Source organism: Pimephales promelas, chromosome 4 (genome assembly GCF_988280905.1).
Source record: "Pimephales promelas chromosome 4, fPimPro1.hap1.1, whole genome shotgun sequence".
Lineage (NCBI taxonomy): Eukaryota > Metazoa > Chordata > Actinopteri > Cypriniformes > Leuciscidae > Pimephales > Pimephales promelas.
The window spans coordinates 4,095,031-4,114,468 of NC_142772.1; the positions used below are offsets into that span (position 1 = coordinate 4,095,031).

The following is a 19,438-nucleotide window of genomic DNA, read 5'->3' on the forward strand; positions in this document are numbered from 1 at the left end:
TTGCAACAATAAGCAATGTATTTATCTTCCTCTTTAGCAGAATATTGAATCGAATTCCCCTACTGACAATAGTGCCTGAGGTCTTTGGTTGTAGTTTCGTCATCTGCCAGCAGGTGTTGCGATGTTTAACAGCATCTGTGTCGGGTATGACTCCAGCCAATGACATCCCTTCAGAGCCTGTATTTGCGGAAATACCTCAGTACAGCACAGTAACTACATGGTCTTGAGCTGAGGGTGCTGCTGCTTTCACTATCGTAAGTATTTTAAACCTTTATTTAGTTTCTACTTTTCCTATATGTTTGAGTTCTCGTCTAAAAATACCCGTGCTAACCTAACGAAAGCTAGCATGCGAATTTTGTCGAATGTGCGACCATCCTAAATCACGCTGTCAAATAACGTGAGTCCCATAACATGCTGTAACGTTACTAATCAAAATAAAGAATACGGTCGTCGATGTAAACGTGTTTCAGAAGCGAATCTGTATCAAAGAAATTGAAGATAACAAGTACGGTCTGTAAGTCTGTTAAAATTTATGTTCACTTAAAATATACAGATGTTTCTAATGTTAAGGGACACTTGAAATGCTATTTTTAAGGAATGATGAACCGATAGGGTCGATAAAGGATAATATACGGTTTTCCCAATAATACAAGATTGATTATTTTATAGTGTAACGTTAGTTAGACCCCCACCCAGCCATGATATACATTTTCCTTTCGACTGATTCAAATGTAAAACAAAAAGCAACAGTTTGAACTTATTTAAGGCAATACATTCGTAAACAATACACTTTCAGGGTTCCCACGGGTCCTTGAAATCCTTGAAAGTTTGTGAATCTGAAAAAAATAAAATCGGCATAGATAAATGGCCTTAAAAGTACTTGAATTTATTTTGTGCAAAACATTTTCTGGGAAAAAAAATATTATTTTTTCCATATTATTCCCTCCAGTCCGTTGATGTGTTATTTCGCCAACACTTCGTGGCGTATATGCATACTAGCTTTCTTCATTTACTTTAGTTATGCACATTGCGCGTTATGTTGTGTTACTTGTACGTTGCCATGACGTTCACACGCGCCAACTTTGTTATTGGACACAACACGTGTGTCCCACATTAAGTTCTTGAATTTGAGAGTATTGGACCTGGAAAGTCCCTGAAAGGTCCTTGAATTTGAAGCTAACCAAGGTGTGGGAACCTTTATAAATTGTTTGACGTGTCAAGGACAAGACAAGGTCCTGTTACTAAAGAAACCGATGACGAAATGCACACAGTAGACCTAAACCACTGAAGTATGTCAACACGAAACATGAGAATATAGTGGAGGGTGCAGGTGACAAGGAAAACACAAAGTATTGTTCAGGGGTAGATAAACCGGAGACAGACCAACAGCCTACAGGTAACACGTGACCTGCCAGTGAGGAAAGTTATGTGATAATGGTTAATTGATGAATTAAATGTTTTTTTTGTGTGTAAATGTATATTTTATTGTTCTAACATATGGCCTGTATGCTTTGCAAAGCATCCCAGGTGTGCCTGAAGTTGGTTGAGTGATTACAAAAATTGTGCAGAGCTGTAATCTAGACAAAGTAAGTATGATAAAATCTAAAGATTGAAAGATTTGTTCACTACATTTTACTGTTTCTCACAGTGCTGTGACTAGTCTGTGCTAAGATTACATTTTGTTCATTCTCACTGTTTAGTTTTTTTTGCAGTTCACTTTAATATTACTGCCGTGTGACAAATGGATTTTTAAAATGATCAGTAATTCATGTATTCTCTCAGGCCCTATTTAAACTTGGCATCAAGATGCGTTTGTAGGTGTACTTGTACCTCGTCTACTTGTGATCCGATCGACCAAAACGCGTCTTAAAGGGATAGTTCACTTTGAAATAAATTTTTGATATGTTTTATTTTACCTCAAGGGCATCCAAGATGTAGGTGTCTTTGTTTCTGCAGTAGTATCCATTTTTATATTTTTAGGTCAAACCGTTTGTTTCTATCATTCATATAATGGAGGTCTATGGTCACCACCTCAAAGAGCATGCACAGAGAAGTCCAAATTAAACATGATTTAATGACTCGTAAATGTAAGTACACATCGACGGCCTAAGACACAAAACGAGCGGTTTATGTGAGAAAACGAACAGTATTTATATCGTTTTACCTCTTGTAACCACAGCCACGTCCAAGTGATCTGAGGGCGCGGGTGCTTTGTGGCTGTGGTTACAAGAGGTAAAAACTATATACTGTTCGTTTTCTCACACAAACCGCTCGTTTCGTGTCTTAGGCCATCAATGTGTACTTAATTTACGAATCATTAAATCATGTTTACTTTGGACTTCTCTGTGCATGCTCTTTGAGGTGGTGACCATAGACCTCCATTGTATGACTGACAGACAAGAACGGTTTTACCTAAAAATATCAAAATTGAAAATACTGTGGAAACAAAAGCACCTACATCTTGGATGCCCCTGAAGTAAGCTAAAACATGCCAAAAATTAATTTCAAAGTGAACTATCCCTTTAACACCAGGTGTAAACCGGGCGTTAGTTAATGCATGGTCAAGAAAAACTCACATCAACCATTCTGATACAATTGTGTGTTTTTTTGTTTTTTTTTTTGTTTTTTTAACAGACTTTTCTTCAACTGAAGTATTTTTCCTCTTCAGATGAAAAAATGAACAAAAAAACAGATGAAAGGGACTTTTGGAGGAACTCTTGTCAACTTTAAGAGTGATTGTTTAACTTCGAGCAGATGCTCAGATGTCTCTTGTTTGCCGTTCTCTGGATTTCACCCCAAACTTAACTTCAGTCATGGGAATCTTTCCCTCCATGTCCAAGATCATGAGGAAGGGGAAGTTTCTGTTGCTTCTACTGTTGTGCCTTTGCGTTGTAGCATGGATAGCAACACTCTCAAATGATGACTCAGTTAAAACTGACCAGGAGGAATCAAATCCACCTGATGACGAGGTTAAGGGTGTCGGAGGCTTTCGTCAGCTGGAGCTGGAGTCGGAGATGATGCAGAGCATCGAGGAGCGTGTAGAGGAGCGGTCTCCCAAACAGAGCTGTCCAGAGCATTCACCCCTACTCCGTGAGTGTGCTCTCATTTATCTTTTATACGTTTTTGTGGGTTAAAGGAGCAGTTCACTTTTAAAAAACTTTTGCTGATAATTTACTCACCCCCATGTCATCCAAGATGTCCATGTCTTTCTTTCTTCAGTCGAAAAGAAATTAAGGTTTTTGATGAAAACATTCCTGGATTTTCAATGGGAACCAAACAATTCAAGGTCCAAATGAGAGTTTCGGTGCAGCTTTAAACGACACCTGCTGACGATGAATAAGGGTCAAAATGTGACAAACCAAATGACTCTAAAACAGATTTGTTCATTTTGATGAACGAGTTCGAACAGGAGAGTCACGAACGCGCATCACAGAACAGAGCAAGGCGAGCATTTGTGCTTATAAAACTTAAACTTTTTTATTTATTTTTTTAAATGAGCGATCGTTTCGCTAGATAAGACCCTTATTCATCGTCTGGTGTCGTTTAAAGCCCTTTGAAGCTGCACTGAAACTCATTTGGACCTTGAACCGTTTGGTTCCCATTGAAGTCCATTATATGGAGAAAATCCTGGAATGTTTTCATCAAAAACCTTAATTTCTTTTCGACTGAAGAAAGAAAGACATGGACATCTTGACAACTGGACAATTTTGACTGAGGGTGTGTTCACACTTGTAATCCTGTTTGCTTGGTTAGTTTGTCCGGACCAAAAAACTAAAAACTTTTAGTCCTTGATTTGTCTGATTAGCATTCACATTGGCATTTTAACACCGAACCTAAAGGCATATGTTCACAATCTGATTGGTTGGCTTTTATTTCAACACGGAACTTGCCGAGCATCCAAACAATGCTGTGCTCTCTGGGATAAATGAAGCTATGATGGTATTTTGACCAGCTGAGAACTTGTGAAGAGCTTATAAAATGTTTAAAGGAGTCAAAACTGCAGCAGGAATCACTCCGTCACACAAACGAAGATCTGATGTGAGGAGACGCGGTTCTGACGATGATGATGAGAAAAAACAGGCTTGATCATTCTGTCCTTGTTAGAGACGCATTTTGTGACATCATGTCCTGTTTTTGGTTTGTTTACATGTCTTTGGTCCGTGTTGCGTTCATTTTTCATTCGAACTTCAGTTTGGAAGCGGACTTAGCGTCCTCTTGTTTGCTGCACCAGGGTTCAGATGGCAGCGCTCACACTTATTCAGATGAACCGCACTAACAGAGCAATCGCACCAGGGTTCGTTTTAATCCGAACAAACATGCCGAGTGTGAACACACCCTTTAAAAAGAACACAACATTGACCAACGACATCTAAACTAATTAAAAACAGGACGTGATGACCCTATAAAGGACAGAATGCTGAAGCATGCCTGTTTTTTCTCTTCATAGTGGCGATGTCCACATTCAAGCACTTTATACAATGGGCTTAATCAGCTCATCATTTTGCAGCAGATTGATTTAGTTAACAAATAAGTGATAGTCATGACCTAAATATGATTTACATTCATTTACAGTGATTACTAAAATTTGGCTTTAGTTATTTTAGTTTAGTTATTTTTGCTATAATGCTAAAATAATTATTTTTTTTAGTTATTTTTAGTTATTAGTTAGGCTTTAGTTTAGTTATTTTTGACACCATACAGTATGTCACACACACACACTCAAGCTACTGTATGAGGAATTTGAGATTAACAATTTGGTGAATTGTTAAGCGTCTTTGACTGGAATGAGTTGCAATCTGACTCGGGAACAGGTGCAATCTGACCAGTCCAACAGGTTAATTGAAATGTGTCCATTTCAATGGTGTCAATTTCCTCCGTTTGGTATGGGAAACAATGTGTTTTTGTAAAGTATGATATTACTCTTCTTTAGTAAAGTAAAAGTAAAGGTTTCCCAAAATGAAAATCTCGGACAAAGTACCGATACTTTAAAATTTGACTTATGTGTACAGTAAGGAAGTAGAAGCGCATTTGTTGCAGTCCATTGCATCTCATTCTATGTTTCATGGAAAAAAGAAATGATACCGAAATGGAATTACAAGTGTTTTTTTTTTTTAAACATATCTTCTAAACATTTGGATATCTTTAGGGCTGTCAAACGATTAATCGCATTCAAAATAAAAGTTTGTGTTTACATAATATATGTGGGTGGACTGTGTATAATTATTTTGCAGATCTACACACACATGCTTGTATAGATTTAATAAATATTTTCATGTATATACTGTATATAGATTTATAATATATATATAAATATACATTTTATATATAAATAATATTTTTTTCTTAAATATACATGCATGTGTGTATATGTATATCTATATTAGGGCTGTGCAAAAATGAATTGCGATTAATCGCATCCAAAATAAAAGTCTGTGTTTACATAATATCTTTGTGTGTGCTGTATATAATAATTATTTTGTATATATAAATACCTATGCATGCATGTAGGTATATATTTAAGAATTATTTGTGCTTAAATTCTATATATATATATATATAAATACATAATCTATATTATATAAATATAAATATTTTATATATGAATAACACATTTTATTAAATATATACATGCATGTGTGTGTATTTATATACACAAAATTATTATATACAGCACACACAAATATATTATGTAAACATAATACAGACATAAACAGACTTTTATTTTGGATGCGATTAATCGTAATTAATTTTTGCACAGCCGTAAAATATATATATATATATATACAAAAAATAATTATACACAGTGCACCCACATATATTATGTAAACACAAACTTTTATTTTCGATGCGATTAATTGTTTGACAGCCCTAGAAATCTTACAGTATGTCTGTGCAAAATGAGCCAATAATACTAGGTACAGATGGGAAACCATAAAACTGCAACTCTGACAGAAATGATACCAAATTAGAATTACATGTGGATATTTTTTTTTTTAAATATCTTCTAAACATTTGGAAATCTTTAGGGCTGTCAAGCGATTAATCGCATCCAAAATAAAAGTTTGTGTTTTACATAATTTATGTGGGTGCACTGTGTATAGTTATTTTATATATATATAAATACACACACATGCTTGTGTATATATTTAAGACATATTTTCACTTATATACTGTATATAAATTTATATATCATTTATATTATATATAAATATACATATTTTATATATAAATAATATTTTTTTCTGAAATATACATGCATGTGTGTGTGTATTTATAGATATACAAAATAATTATACACAGTTCACCCACATAAATTATGTAAACACAAACTTTTATTTTGGATGCGATTAATCACGATTAATCGTTCGATAGCCCTAGAAATCTTACAGTCTGTGCAAAATGAGCCGATAATACTGGGTACAGATGGGAAACCATAAAACTGCAACTCTGAGAGAAATGTGTGAGAATCTCACCACCACCTCTATGTGAATGTCAATGTTTACATATTACAGTTTTTTTCTCTCTCCACAGCTGCTTGCTAATTTGGGCTTGTTTCCAAAGATGGGGCCCTGTAATTAATGTGGGCCCCAGCTGGTGCTGTATTTAAAGACTGCACCTGGGTTGTGGGCCTTTCACTCACTTGCGGGCCTGTTTACATGAGTGTTTATTTTTTTCTGCCCCACAGGAGGTTCTTTAAAGCTGTCATTTGAGCCCTCGCTGACGATGGAGCAGGTAGAGAGTGAAAACAGGGAGGTCCTGGAGGGTCAATATAACCCCTCCGACTGTACGGCCAGACAGAGCGTGGCCATCCTCATCCCTCACAGAAACCGAGAGAGGCACCTGCTCTACCTCCTTTACCACCTTCACCCTTTCTTACAGAGACAGCAGCTTCACTACGCCATCTATGTCATTCAGCAGGTAGGCAAAACTCCCATTAGCTCTGGCAGAGAGTTTTTGTAGTCATATGTTGCTAGGATTTGCCAATGAAGGTTTTTTGGACCAAAAACATAATTTTGTTTTTTATGACCATTGCATTTCCTACCTAGCCTGACTATGTCAGACTTCATATTTCCGCTCAATATGAGCGTGTACTCCGTCTGAGATAGAGACCTATCTCTGTTTACCTTTGGCCTGAAAAACAGCCGGCCAATCAAGAAACAGAGGGCGGGCTTAGAGCCGTGACGTAGACGCTAAGTGCCCAGTTTAAAGGAGTAGTTCACTTTAAAAAAAACTTTTGCTGATAATTTACTCACCCCCATGTCATCCAAGATGTCCATGTCTTTCTTTCTTCAATCGAAAAGAAATTAAGATTTTTGATGAAAACATTCCAGGATTTTCTCCATATAATGGACTTCAATGGGAACCAAACGGTTCAAGGTCCAAATGAGAGATTCAGTGCAGCTTCAAAGTGCTTTAAACAACACCAGATGATGAATAAGGGTCTTATCTAGCGAAACGATCGCTTATTTAATAAATAAATAACAAAGATTAAGTTTATAAGCTCTGTTCTGTGATGCGCGTTCGTGACTCTCCTGTTCAAACTTTGTCATAAAAATGAATGAGTCATTTGGTTCATTCAACGAAATGAACGAAATGACTCAAAAAGATTCGTTCATTTTGATAAACGAGTTCGAACAGGAGAGTCACGAACGTGCATCACATTTGGACCTTGACCCGTTTGGTTCCCATTGAAGTCCATTATATGGAGAAAATCCTGGAATGTTTTCATCAAAAACCTTAATTTCTTTTCGACTGAAGAAAGAAAGACGTGGACATCTTGGATGACATGGGGGTGAGTAAATTATCAGCAAGTTTTTTTTAAAAGTGAACTACTTTAAGATTGTATTGTAGATTAAGGAAATTGAAAACAACCGCAGATATGGAGATAAGGGTTGCAATTCGCTCTGTTGTGGAAAATATTCCCGGCATTTGCAAACTGAAACCCGAACGAGAAGAGTGTTTGTTAAACATTTTGAATGGAGGTGATGTTTAAGTTGGAGAGAGATGTGATTGGCTTACGGGTAACCAATGATTTTATACTTCAGACTGTGTATAAAAAGACGCTCTGTCTACGAAGCAAAGCAAAGACTTTAAACAGAACCATTTATTTGCTTTAAATACTGTTACGGCTTAAACGTAAACGCCCTCTTCATACAGTATGTCAAATGCTAAACAGTGTTTGCTTGTGGCTTTGCTGTGGGTCCATAGTTTGCACTGGCCCTTCCTTAAATAAGTGTGCTTGCTTGTTATTAGACTCCCTTTCATCAAAGTCCGTTTGGATGATAATCTTTTTTGTTCTTTAGTTATACAAAAACTGGAATGATGACTAGCACTGACTACATTTAATAATTGGCAGCAAAATGTAAACTGGCTACGGACAAAAGGACAAAACTATGGCAAGTTTTTTTCTGTTATTTTTATTATTATTATGAACGTCTCTAATTGAGGAACCAACTACATCAGATCCAAAAAATAAAATAATGTAAGCTACTGTAAGCCAATGCCATTCTTCATAAATAACAAGGCAGAGAAAAATAAAGAGGCCGAACAGATGGATGGCTAATTTTACGTCTTCGTCGGACACTTTGAAAAACTTCCAGACGGGAGAAGGAGAACTCATGTTGCCACTGGCAAGCTCTGCTCTGGAAAAAAAGCCGCGCGAGTAATTTATGTCATGTGATCGGCGCTTTTGGGGTCCGATCAGTCGGAGCATCACTAATTGTATTGTTGTCATCTCCTCATTATTACACTGGGACTGAGGAAGCCAAGTTTCTAACTACTGAATTACCATTTCTGACTTGTAAATATGGGCAGTTATGTGATAATGTGTTTAGTCTGATAGTCACAGATTTCATAACAGTCTGTTTTAGCAGCTTAAAGGAGTAGTTCACTTTTGAAAACTTTTGTTGATAATTTACTCACCAGGGTGGCCGCGGGTCATTAAAAAGTATTAAAAAGTCTTAAATCAATTTTCCTAAAAATAAGGCCTTAAAAAGTATTAAATTGTCTTAAATTCAGATTGGATAGGTCTTAAATATGTTTGTCATGTCACCGCAAAGATGCAGGCAAAGGCAATCGTTCTGCCAGCCAGGTCGAATATTTTCTACAAGGTAGCTAACTTAGAGTAGTTCACTTTTGAAAAAACTTTTGCTGATAATTTACTCACCCCCATGTCATCCAAGATGTCCATGTCTTTCTTTCCTCAGTCGAAAAGAAATTAAGGTTTTTGATGAAAACATTCCAGGATTTTTCTCCATAATGGACTTCAATGGGAACCAAACGGTCCAAGGTCCAAAAGACAGTTAATAACAGTTTCAGATGCAGCTTCAAATGTCTTTAAATGACATCAGACGATGAATAAGGGTCTTATCATGCGAAACGATCTGTTATTTCAAAACTTATTCCAAAAATGTAACTTTTCTAAGGACAAATGCTAGCTTTGCTCTATTCTGTGAGGCGCGTTTGTAACGTCACGTAATACGTAATTACGCTCAAAAGGTCACGGGCGACGTAGCCGGAAGTACAGAGTCAAAATCGTCCGACATCGTTGTTTTACCTTTTAATTCCTTTTTTTGTAAACGGCGTTTGAGTTAGTTTGCACGTTCAACCTATGCGTTCAACTTGTAAACACTCTGACTCTGTACTTCCGGCTACGTCGCCCGTGACCTTTTGAACGTAATTACGTATTACATGACGTTACAAACGCGCCTCACAAAATAGAGCAAGGCTAGCATTTGTCCTTAGAAAAGTTACATTTTTGGAATAAGTTTTGAAATGAGCCATCGTTTCGCATGATAAGACCCTTATTCATCGTCTGGTGTCGTTTAAAGACATTTTGGACCTTGGACCATCTGGTTCCCATTGAAGTCCATTATATGGAGAAAATCCTGGAATGTTTTCATCAAAATCCTTAATTTCTTTTCGACTGAGGAAAGAAAGACATGGACATCTTGGATGACATGGGGGTGTGTAAATTGTCAGCAAACGTTTTTTCAAAAGTGAACTACTCCTTTAAAGGGACAATGTGTAGGAATTCCTCCCATCTAGCGGTGAAATTGTATTTTACATTCAAACGAATTGTGCTCTCCTGTGCTCTCCTGCGCCTCACTTCGTCAAATGTTCCTTCTCCAGGTGAATAGGTTTGTTATTTCAAATAAACTACAACTTGACACAACGAACAAACGAATGTCAAAGTATGAATTACTGACTGTGAAAGTTGCCGCTCACTGCTCACGCTGGCTCTGAACGAAAACGCGTTGGGCTAGTACTTTTTGTCCCTCGCTGCTATTATAGTTTTTCAAGATGGCGGAACTACACGGAAGCCTCTGTGGACCTGCCCGTCCCATGTATATAAAGATAATAAATTCTTTGTTTACTGGGATAAGTCAGATAATTGGCAGAGGTATTTGTACACCATTGAGGACATATTTATGAATAAAAAAGTTGTTTTTAGATAATAAAGTACCTAAAAAAAGTACACATCGTCCCTTTATTGTCAACAAATGGTCTTTTGGATGGAAGAGGAAGTTTTGAGTTCTGAAATGTTTTTAACTTTCTACACTTTTAACAACAGCAGAGAAAAGTACCACCGGCTGATGCTGGTAAAATAAATATATTGCATTGTACAATTTTCATTGAGGAAATGTAAGGTTAGGTAAGGTAAAATTGATAGATGCTGAAGCTCAAGGTCTTTTGAAAGGTATACATTTATTCTCATTCTAGTTTTGCCAGTAGCTCTTTCAGTAATTCTGTTAAGCTCTAACAACAATAATTCTTTTCTTGCTTAAAATAACAACTCTATAAAGGCCCATTCACTCCAAGAACAACCATAAAGATAAATATAACTACTTGAATACTTAAGCTCTTTATGGCTGTCATTGTTTTACTCGTTTATCAGCAGGAAAACAATTGTTCTGAAAGTGAGTCCAACTATATTGTTTCTCTGTGCTGTTATTGTCATACTTGTGGTTTGGACTCTGCTATTCTTTTATATTTTAAAACGATTTTTAGAACGATATTGTTAAAGTTATCGTCCTTGGTGTGAACGGGCCTTTAGTCTTCATGTCGCTGACCGCATACACCGAAAGAAGTCATTTATTTAAAGCATTTCTTGCATTTACCTTTATGCAGTGTTGGGTAAGTTACTCTAAAAAAGTAGTTAATTACTAGTTACTTATTACCTCTTCAACAGTGTAATTAGATTACTGTACTAATTAATTACTCTCTAAAAAGTATTTAATTACTAATTACTTTCAAAATCCCATATCAATCTCAACCAGCTGAATAATACAAGGATAGACATGAGTCTGTTTTAAGTCTTTCAAATAAAAACTATAAAATTGAATTATCCTTAAACAGACCAAGGTGGAGAAGGTTATATTATAAAAACATACTTATAGTCGGCAGAGCACAATTTTATCTCACAATTCTGACTTTTTTTTCTCACAATTGCGAGTTTACATCTCGTAATTCTGACTTTATAACACATAGCTAATTGCGAGTTTATATGTCGAAATTCTGACATCTTTTCTTAGAATTGTGAGATATAAACTCGCAATTGTGACTTATCCGACAAACTTTTTTCCCATCAGAATAGTTTATCTCGCAATTCTGACTTTATATCTCACAATTGCGACTTTATATCTCGCAATTCTGACTATATCTCACAATTGCGACTTTATATCTCACAATTCTGACTTTATATCTCACAATTCTGACTTTATATCTCGCAATTCTGACTTTATATTTCGCAATTCTGACTTTATAACACGCAATTCTGACTTTATAACACGCAAATCTGACTATATCTCGCAATTGCGACTTTATATCTCACAATTCTGACTTTATATCTCGCAATTCTGACTTTATATCTCACAATTCTGACTTTATATCTCGCAATTCTGACTATATCTCACAATTGCGACTTTATATCTCACAATTCTGACTTTATATCACGCAATTCTGACTTTATATTTCGCAATTCTGACTTTATAACACGCAATTCTGACTTTATAACACGCAATTCTGACTATATCTCGCAATTGCGACTTTATATCTCACAATTCTGACTTTATATCTCACAATTCTGACTTTATATCACACAATTCTGACTTTATATCTCACAATTCTGACTTTATATCACACAATTCTGACTTTATATCACACAATTCTGACTTTATAACACACAATTCTGACTTTATATCACACAATTCTGACTTTATAACACGCAATTCTGACTTTATATCACACAATTCTGACTTTATATCTCGCAATTCTGACTTTATAACACGCAATTCTGACTTTATAACACGCAATTCTGACTATATCTCGCAATTGCGACTTTATATCTCACAATTCTGACTTTATATCTCACAATTCTGACTTTATATCACGCAATTCTGACTTTATATCTCACAATTCTGACTTTATAACACGCAATTCTGACTTTATAACACGCAATTCTGACTATATCTCGCAATTGCGACTTTATATCTCACAATTCTGACTTTATAACACGCAATTCTGACTATATCTCGCAATTGCGACTTTATATCTCACAATTCTGACTTTATAACACGCAATTCTGACTATATCTCGCAATTGCGACTTTATATCTCACAATTCTGACTTTATATCACACAATTCTGACTTTATAACACGCAATTCTGACTTTATATCACACAATTCTGACTTTATATCACTCAATTCTGACTTTATATTTCGCAATTCTGACTATCTCGCAACTGCGACTTTATATCACTCAATTCTGACTTTATATCACTCAATTCTGACTTTATATTTCGCAATTCTGACTATCTCGCAACTGCGACTTTATATCACTCAATTCTGACTTTATATCTCGCAATTCTGACTTTATATTTTGCAATTCTGACTTTATATCTCGCAATTGCGACTTAATATCTCACAATTCTGAGAAATAATGTCAGAATTGTGAGATAAAAAGTCGCAACTACCTTTTATATTTTTCATTCTATGGCGTAAACAAGCTTCCATACTTTTGTCATTGCACATTACAAACGAAAAATGTTGGTAATTTTCCAAATGTTAAAAAGTTCCTTGTCTTAAGCCTTTGTTGTACTTTAGTGTGAGTGTGAGAAAACAAGTCTGAGAGTGATTCTCTTTAACAGAGGAATATAAAGTTGTTGTTTATTTGTTTTGTTTTTTTTACAAAAAATGTATGTGTACAGTATATGTCTGTTTGTCTTATAGGCTGGAGATGCTACATTTAACAGGGCGAAGTTATTAAATGTTGGCTACCTCGAGGCCCTGAAAGACCAGAGCTGGGACTGTTTCATCTTCCATGATGTTGATCTGGTTCCTGAGAATGATCATAACTTGTACATGTGTGGGAAACAGCCTAAGCACTTAGTAGTGGGCAGGAACTCCACCGGCTACAAGTGAGTATTACTGTCTTCATTTAACAAACACGTTGCAGAGCAAATTACAGACCATTCTGGGATTTCACCCAACAGCATTTTGGTTAGAAATACAACACTGTAGCTCAGTTTGCAGTACTAAAGCAACAGAAGTGACTATACTAGTTTAACAACATTTCGCAGTAGTTCAACATCAGGACAACATTCAGCCGTCAGTGTCCAGAAGTGTGACATCTTTGCATCAACAGTATTTGTTTATTTTAGTTCTGTACACATTATACAGATTTTCTCTAAAGTTCTGTGCAAAAGTCTTTGGCACATGGATTTCACTGTGCTTTTTACAGATTTTTGAAACCCAAAATGATGTATATTTTCTTTCCTTTAGCGCACTTATATCTGTTTACTTTAATAGAATGTACTGTAAATCAGTACAGGACAGTTGAACACATTCATTTGTTTGGGTTCAGATAAGCTAATATTGCTTGTCCTCCACTTAGGTTAACATTCTTTGCGGACATCGCTTGCTTGATTTTTGCATTAAATTCTGCGATTTAAAAAATCTCTAAATCTTGAAGGGATAAGGGATTGGCATTTGTTTTTAACCCAGCAATCAATTAACCTGTTATATTTGTATTTTATTTTGTTTTATGATTTTTTTATGACATGAAAGAAGCTAAAAGAATTGTTTACTGTGAACTGTTAAGTAATACCTCTTCAGTTGTCCCCCGAAAACTAGGGCTTGGTTTTTTTTGTGTGTTTTTAAGACCAGCGACCAGTTGCAAAAACATAGCCAACATGTTAAGAATGTGTCTTTAAAGGAGTAGTTCACTTTACAAAAAGCTTTTGCTGATAATTTAAACGACACCAGACAATGAATAAGGTTCTTATCTAGCAAAACGATCGCTCATTTAAAAAATAAATAACAAAGTTTAAGTTTTATAAGCACAAATGCTCGCCTTGCTATGTTCTGTGATGCGCGTTCGTGACTCTCCTGTTCGAACTCGTTTATCAAAATGAATGAATCTTTTTTTGAGTCATTTGGTTGATTCAACGAATGAAATGAACGAAATGACTCGAAAAAAGATTTGTTCATTTTGATAAACGAGTTCAAACAGGAGAGTCACGAACGCGCATCACAGAAAAGAGCAAGACTTATTCATCGTCTGGTGTCGTTTAAAGCACTTTGAAGCTGCGCTGAAACTCTCATTTGGACCTTGAACCGTTTGGTTCCCATTGAAGTCCATTATATGGAGAAAAATGCTGGAATGTTTTCATCAAAAACCTTAATTTCTTTTCGACTGAAGAAAGAAAGACATGGACATCTTGGATGACATGGGGGTGAGTAAATTATCAGCAAAAGTTTTTTGTAAAGCGAACTACTCCTTTAAGAACTAGTATATACATTATGTAACTGACTTAAAAAGTTATGAACATAAGAAAATAAAAAGTGACTAGTTAAACATCTTTAAGCTGCTTGATCTTGTCTGTTCACGTTAGTAGTCAGCTACATCAAATATATTAAACCCCAAGTCATTTCTTAATTGCATCACAGGTGTTTTGTGAAATGACACGATATAGTTGTTGAATATTTGAAAGCCATTTATTACTTTTTGCCACTGACTTCCCAGACTCAGATACAAAGGTTACTTTGGGGGCGTTTCGGCCATGACGACGGAGCAGTTCCACATGGTGAATGGCTTCCCAAACTCCTACTGGGGCTGGGGTGGAGAGGACGATGACCTGAGGAAAAGGTCAGATGAACTTAAAATCCACTGACTACTATTGTTTTTCCATAACGTAGACAAAATTACCAAAATGAAATGTTGCTTTTCAGTTCAGAAAAGAATCGAAAATATAGATGCATGTAGCAGTTTTGAAGCGAGTTTTCTCATCTCTCGTTCGGCTTCTCATCTCTGAACGTTGCTGTATTCCTCTCATTGTTGATGATTTTAATAGAACCGTGTTTTTCAGGGTGGAACTTCTGAAAATGTCGATACTGCGGCCGTCTCCTGAAGTGGCGCGCTACACCATGGTCTTTCACAAGAGAGACAGCGGCAATCAAGTCAATAAAGACAGGTCAGGTCAAGTGTGAATGAGAAATAAATGTTGCCATATTACCGGTAGTGTCATTCTGGTCATGCAAGAGACCACAGCTAAAGTAAGGAACATTTTTGAGAGCTTTCATTTGTTACATTACAACAAGGAAATGAGATTGAGATATTCAGTGTCTTGCATCATACTAAAACTTTATGGTTTAGATAAAACGTGTACTGTACAAGTTATAAGTTATTAAAACAGTTCAATTGACCCTTCGCTAAGCCCCGCCCTCCCTAGTTACTGTTGCTACGCCTGTCAAGCTTTCGCGGCTGGCCCATCTATTATAGTGTGTGGATGCACCCGGTGTCAGACATTTCAATGAGATAATTAGAAATTTTCGGCGAACAAGTGAAATATCTGAGAGAGCAAGACAAAAGGGACTACAGTATGCATTCGAGGGATATATCCACGACATTATATGCAAACGAATAGAGAATAATTTCTTAAAAATTGAAGTTAAAGCCTAACGTTGTAGTCCCAGAGCCTCATACGCTGGCCGTTCAAATGGGAAACGCAAATTGAGGAACAGCTATGTTCATACACAGCAGGGTATGTGAAAATAATCTTTATAATTATAAATCAAACAGCTTATCAATAAATCTTGTGGAATAACACTAATACCGGGAGAGCTGCGATCGGATTGGGTTAAGTTAGGCTACTTAGTAAGGGGTAACGTTAACGTCGATTAACAAATATATTTTAAAGTATGTCAGTGAGCCTTTGTCTTGTCTCTTAATTGTCTTATTTTACGTTATATCATTATGACTAGGGTTGGGTATCGTTTGAATTTGAACGATTCTGATTCCGATTCCTTGTTTCGATTCCGGTTCCTAACGATTCTCGATTCCGATTTTTTTAAGAGGCAGGGTCAAAAAAGTTTAGCTAACCTTGCTAACCAACGGCCTTTCTGAAGGCAATAATCCTTCTGGAAAAATACTCCTTTTGTCACAAATTTTGCATTTTGCCGAGATTTCGTTATTTTTAGAAAAGCGAAGCCACACTTTGGATCGCCGACGTAAGCTACTCATGTTCGACTCGCGTGGTTATGCCAACACTTCCGGTAGACGCTTCTTCGTTGGTGTTGTTCAGCGGTTTCTTCTTCCGCTCGGCGGACTGTGAATATCAAAACTAGGAATCGAAATTTTAACTTTTGAACGATTCCGGAAAAAACGAAAAGTTAGTCTCGGTTCCAATCGATACTCGATTCTCGATACCCAACCCTAATTATGACCAAAGAACCGTCAATATTTCCAAGCAATAGGTGTTTTTGTTAAACATGTCGACATTTACCAGTAGTTGTGAATGGGTCTCGCACATAGACGCTAGATCACGCCAATCATTTCTCCCCTTGGCTTTTAGATTTTCTGGAAGGAAAACAATTCCTCTCCCCCGTCCAAACTTTTAGTATACCGGTATCAGATTTGCACAATCCATACGCACAAGGCTTCAGCATGTTTCCCTCGTTCGAAAGCTTGCCAGACCTCCCGCGCATAGTTACGGTTGCTAAGACATGATTGGCCAGTGGTGGTTTTCGGGCGTCAATGAATCGGTCAATGAATATAAATTAAATGTTAAAACAGTAAATCCACATTTGGTGGGCTAATGCAGCGGTTCTCAAACTGGGGGCCGTGGCCCCCTGGGGGGCCACTAGATGGCGCTAGGGGGGCCGCAAAGAAATTCTAGAATATGAAATTATTTAAAAAAATTATTTTACCTGTATGTAAGTTTGGATTGTCCTATGTGAAATCTGCATTGCATGATTTCTTTTATATTGTAAAACTTTTGTTATATTGTAAAACTTTAGTTTTACTTTTGTAAAACTTAAAATTGTATGTCTTCTAAATTGAAAAAGTATTTCTTTAAGTAGAGTAGAATTTTTTTTTTTGTTTCTTGCTGAAAAAACAGATTGCTGTTCAAATTTGCAAACCAAACTTGAGCCACTGTCATTTACTACCTTAAAATGTAAGAAGTTTAATGCACTTTTTTACAATCAGCAAATTAATTTTACTATGAACATCACAAATGTTCAGTATTCAATACTTTTGTTGCACTTTTCAGACAATATTACTGTTAACTGTCAAAACCATTTTTTATAAAAAAAATGTTATATTTAATGAAATGTACAATTTAACTAATTTTGTATATTCAAAGACATAAAGCTAAAAACAGAACTGTTGTTCCAGCATTGTACAAATTCATTTGTTTTTGGTACAATCTAAAATTTGTAAGTACAATTGTACGTTTGAGGATGTTTTCGTTATGAGTTTTCTTTTGGGGGGCCACAAAAGGATTCACCCTACACAAGGGGGCCTCCTCCTGAAAAAGTTTGAGAACCACTGGGCTAATGGGTGTTAATTTCAAACCCTGATGCCAATTTATTTCCTTATCATAACTATAGGACATTGGGCGTTATCTGGTAAGAAGACATGCGCATAAACCATAATGGAAACACATTTAGCGAATAAATCCCTGGATGGGCAACAAAAAAACTCATGTGACTTTGCCTCTACAGAGGATGTGATTGATTGGGTGACTGGACTAAACCCGCACACCAATTGAATTTCACAGCATCACAAATGTTGGTTTTGAAGTCCGTCATCAGAATAATTTGGTTTAATTCCCTCACTGAACGGTCTCAAACACCAGGCATCCGAACGCAAGACAACATGACAGCGTTTATTGAGACACAAGTCATCTATGATGGTGGAAGAAAGAGCAACAGTGGCTTCCCCCCCATTTTTATTACAGATATTTTGTGCCAGTGTCACTGGAGTGATTATTTTTCTTCTTTTGAACACATGGAATCGCAAATATGTACATTTGCAACTTTGAATGCAAACATGGCTATTGAAGAGATGGCATCTGACGCTTTGCTTTCACTTTACCCGTCACAGGATGCAGCTGTTAAGCCGTACTCCCCAGATGTGGAAGAAGGATGGTTTGAATTCCTGTTCCTACAAGGTTCTCTCTATCGACCGAACCCCGCTCTTCATCAACATCACCGTGGACATCGGCCTGCCTGAGCGTGCCCACTGAGCCACGAGTTGAGAGACAGCTTGCATTGAGTCACAGCATTCACCAGTGCCTGCCGGAGCTAATACGAGGTGTTGTTGCTCCACACCAGGTTGCACTACCGATCTGACCCGTGAGCCACAATACTGATCAAACGCTGCGTTTAAAGTATTACAATAATCAAGTAGAATTGAAATAGATCAACCAGGGTTGAAATTAAGAAACGAATTTAACGCTTTCACATAATGCGTTCTGTATGGCTTGGTCATCACAGAATGTGCCGAAACAAAAGAGCTCACTCAGTCAGAAGAGGAATTGTAGGCTCAAATATTGTGTAGATCTATATGGGTAGAGCATGTTGATTTCAGCTGAACATGTTCAAATATCGGTCCTGATTTTTAGTAGGTGTTTGGGTCCAGGGATAACGTTTAATCGGTTTCATTTCAGATGGGTTTATTGTTTTACGTTTAGGCCAATGTTTAAGACAGAGCGGCTGTTCACTCATAAAACTCGGTGGTTCATTTACTGACTTTATGATCAGAGGAAAAAAAGACTTGTGATTACTTAACATAATATTATATGATAAAAACAATTAATGATTCATACGTTACAGGAACTTTCTTGACGCTGAATTTCAACACAATATGGCCGTCTTATCAAACCAGCTGATTGATGAGTGTGGGGACAGAAATACAGAAAGTTTGGATTTTACGCGGACGATTATGAGCTGAATCTAATAGTCGAGCTGGTCATTATTTAGTGTTGTGTTGAAACTTGACAAACGGACATAAGTGCATGAAGATCAAATGAAGGAACGATTTACTTCTTTTCTGTTTTCTTTTTTGTCATAATTAGATTTTTTCAGATTTTCATTTATTTCAGTCAAAGCTGGTATCACAAAATCATCTTAACTCAGTTTTTTACTTTACATT

The 19,438-nt window shown here is 36.5% G+C and overlaps 1 protein-coding gene across 5 annotated transcripts; it reads left to right on the forward strand.

The window, feature by feature from the left end:
• The first annotated feature begins 120 nt into the window (after positions 1-120).
• On the forward strand, positions 121-18,783 carry b4galt4 (beta-1,4-galactosyltransferase 4). 5 transcript variants are annotated; one of them, XM_039662230.2, is made up of 8 exons: positions 145-254; positions 1,520-1,586; positions 2,635-3,090; positions 6,686-6,918; positions 13,231-13,418; positions 15,026-15,148; positions 15,369-15,473; positions 18,389-18,783. In XM_039662230.2, the coding sequence occupies exons 3-8, from the start codon at positions 2,763-2,765 to the stop codon at positions 18,528-18,530; spliced, it is 1,119 nt and encodes a 372-aa protein (XP_039518164.2). In that variant the 5' UTR covers positions 145-254; positions 1,520-1,586; positions 2,635-2,762; the 3' UTR covers positions 18,531-18,783. The 5 variants fall into 5 exon arrangements, with proteins under 5 accessions (XP_039518162.2, XP_039518164.2, XP_039518165.2 ...); XM_039662231.2 differs by having other exon boundaries at positions 2,669-3,090; XM_089129854.1 differs by lacking the exon at positions 145-254 and adding an exon at positions 498-514 and having other exon boundaries at positions 2,669-3,090.
• Positions 18,784-19,438: the final 655 nt, after the last annotated feature.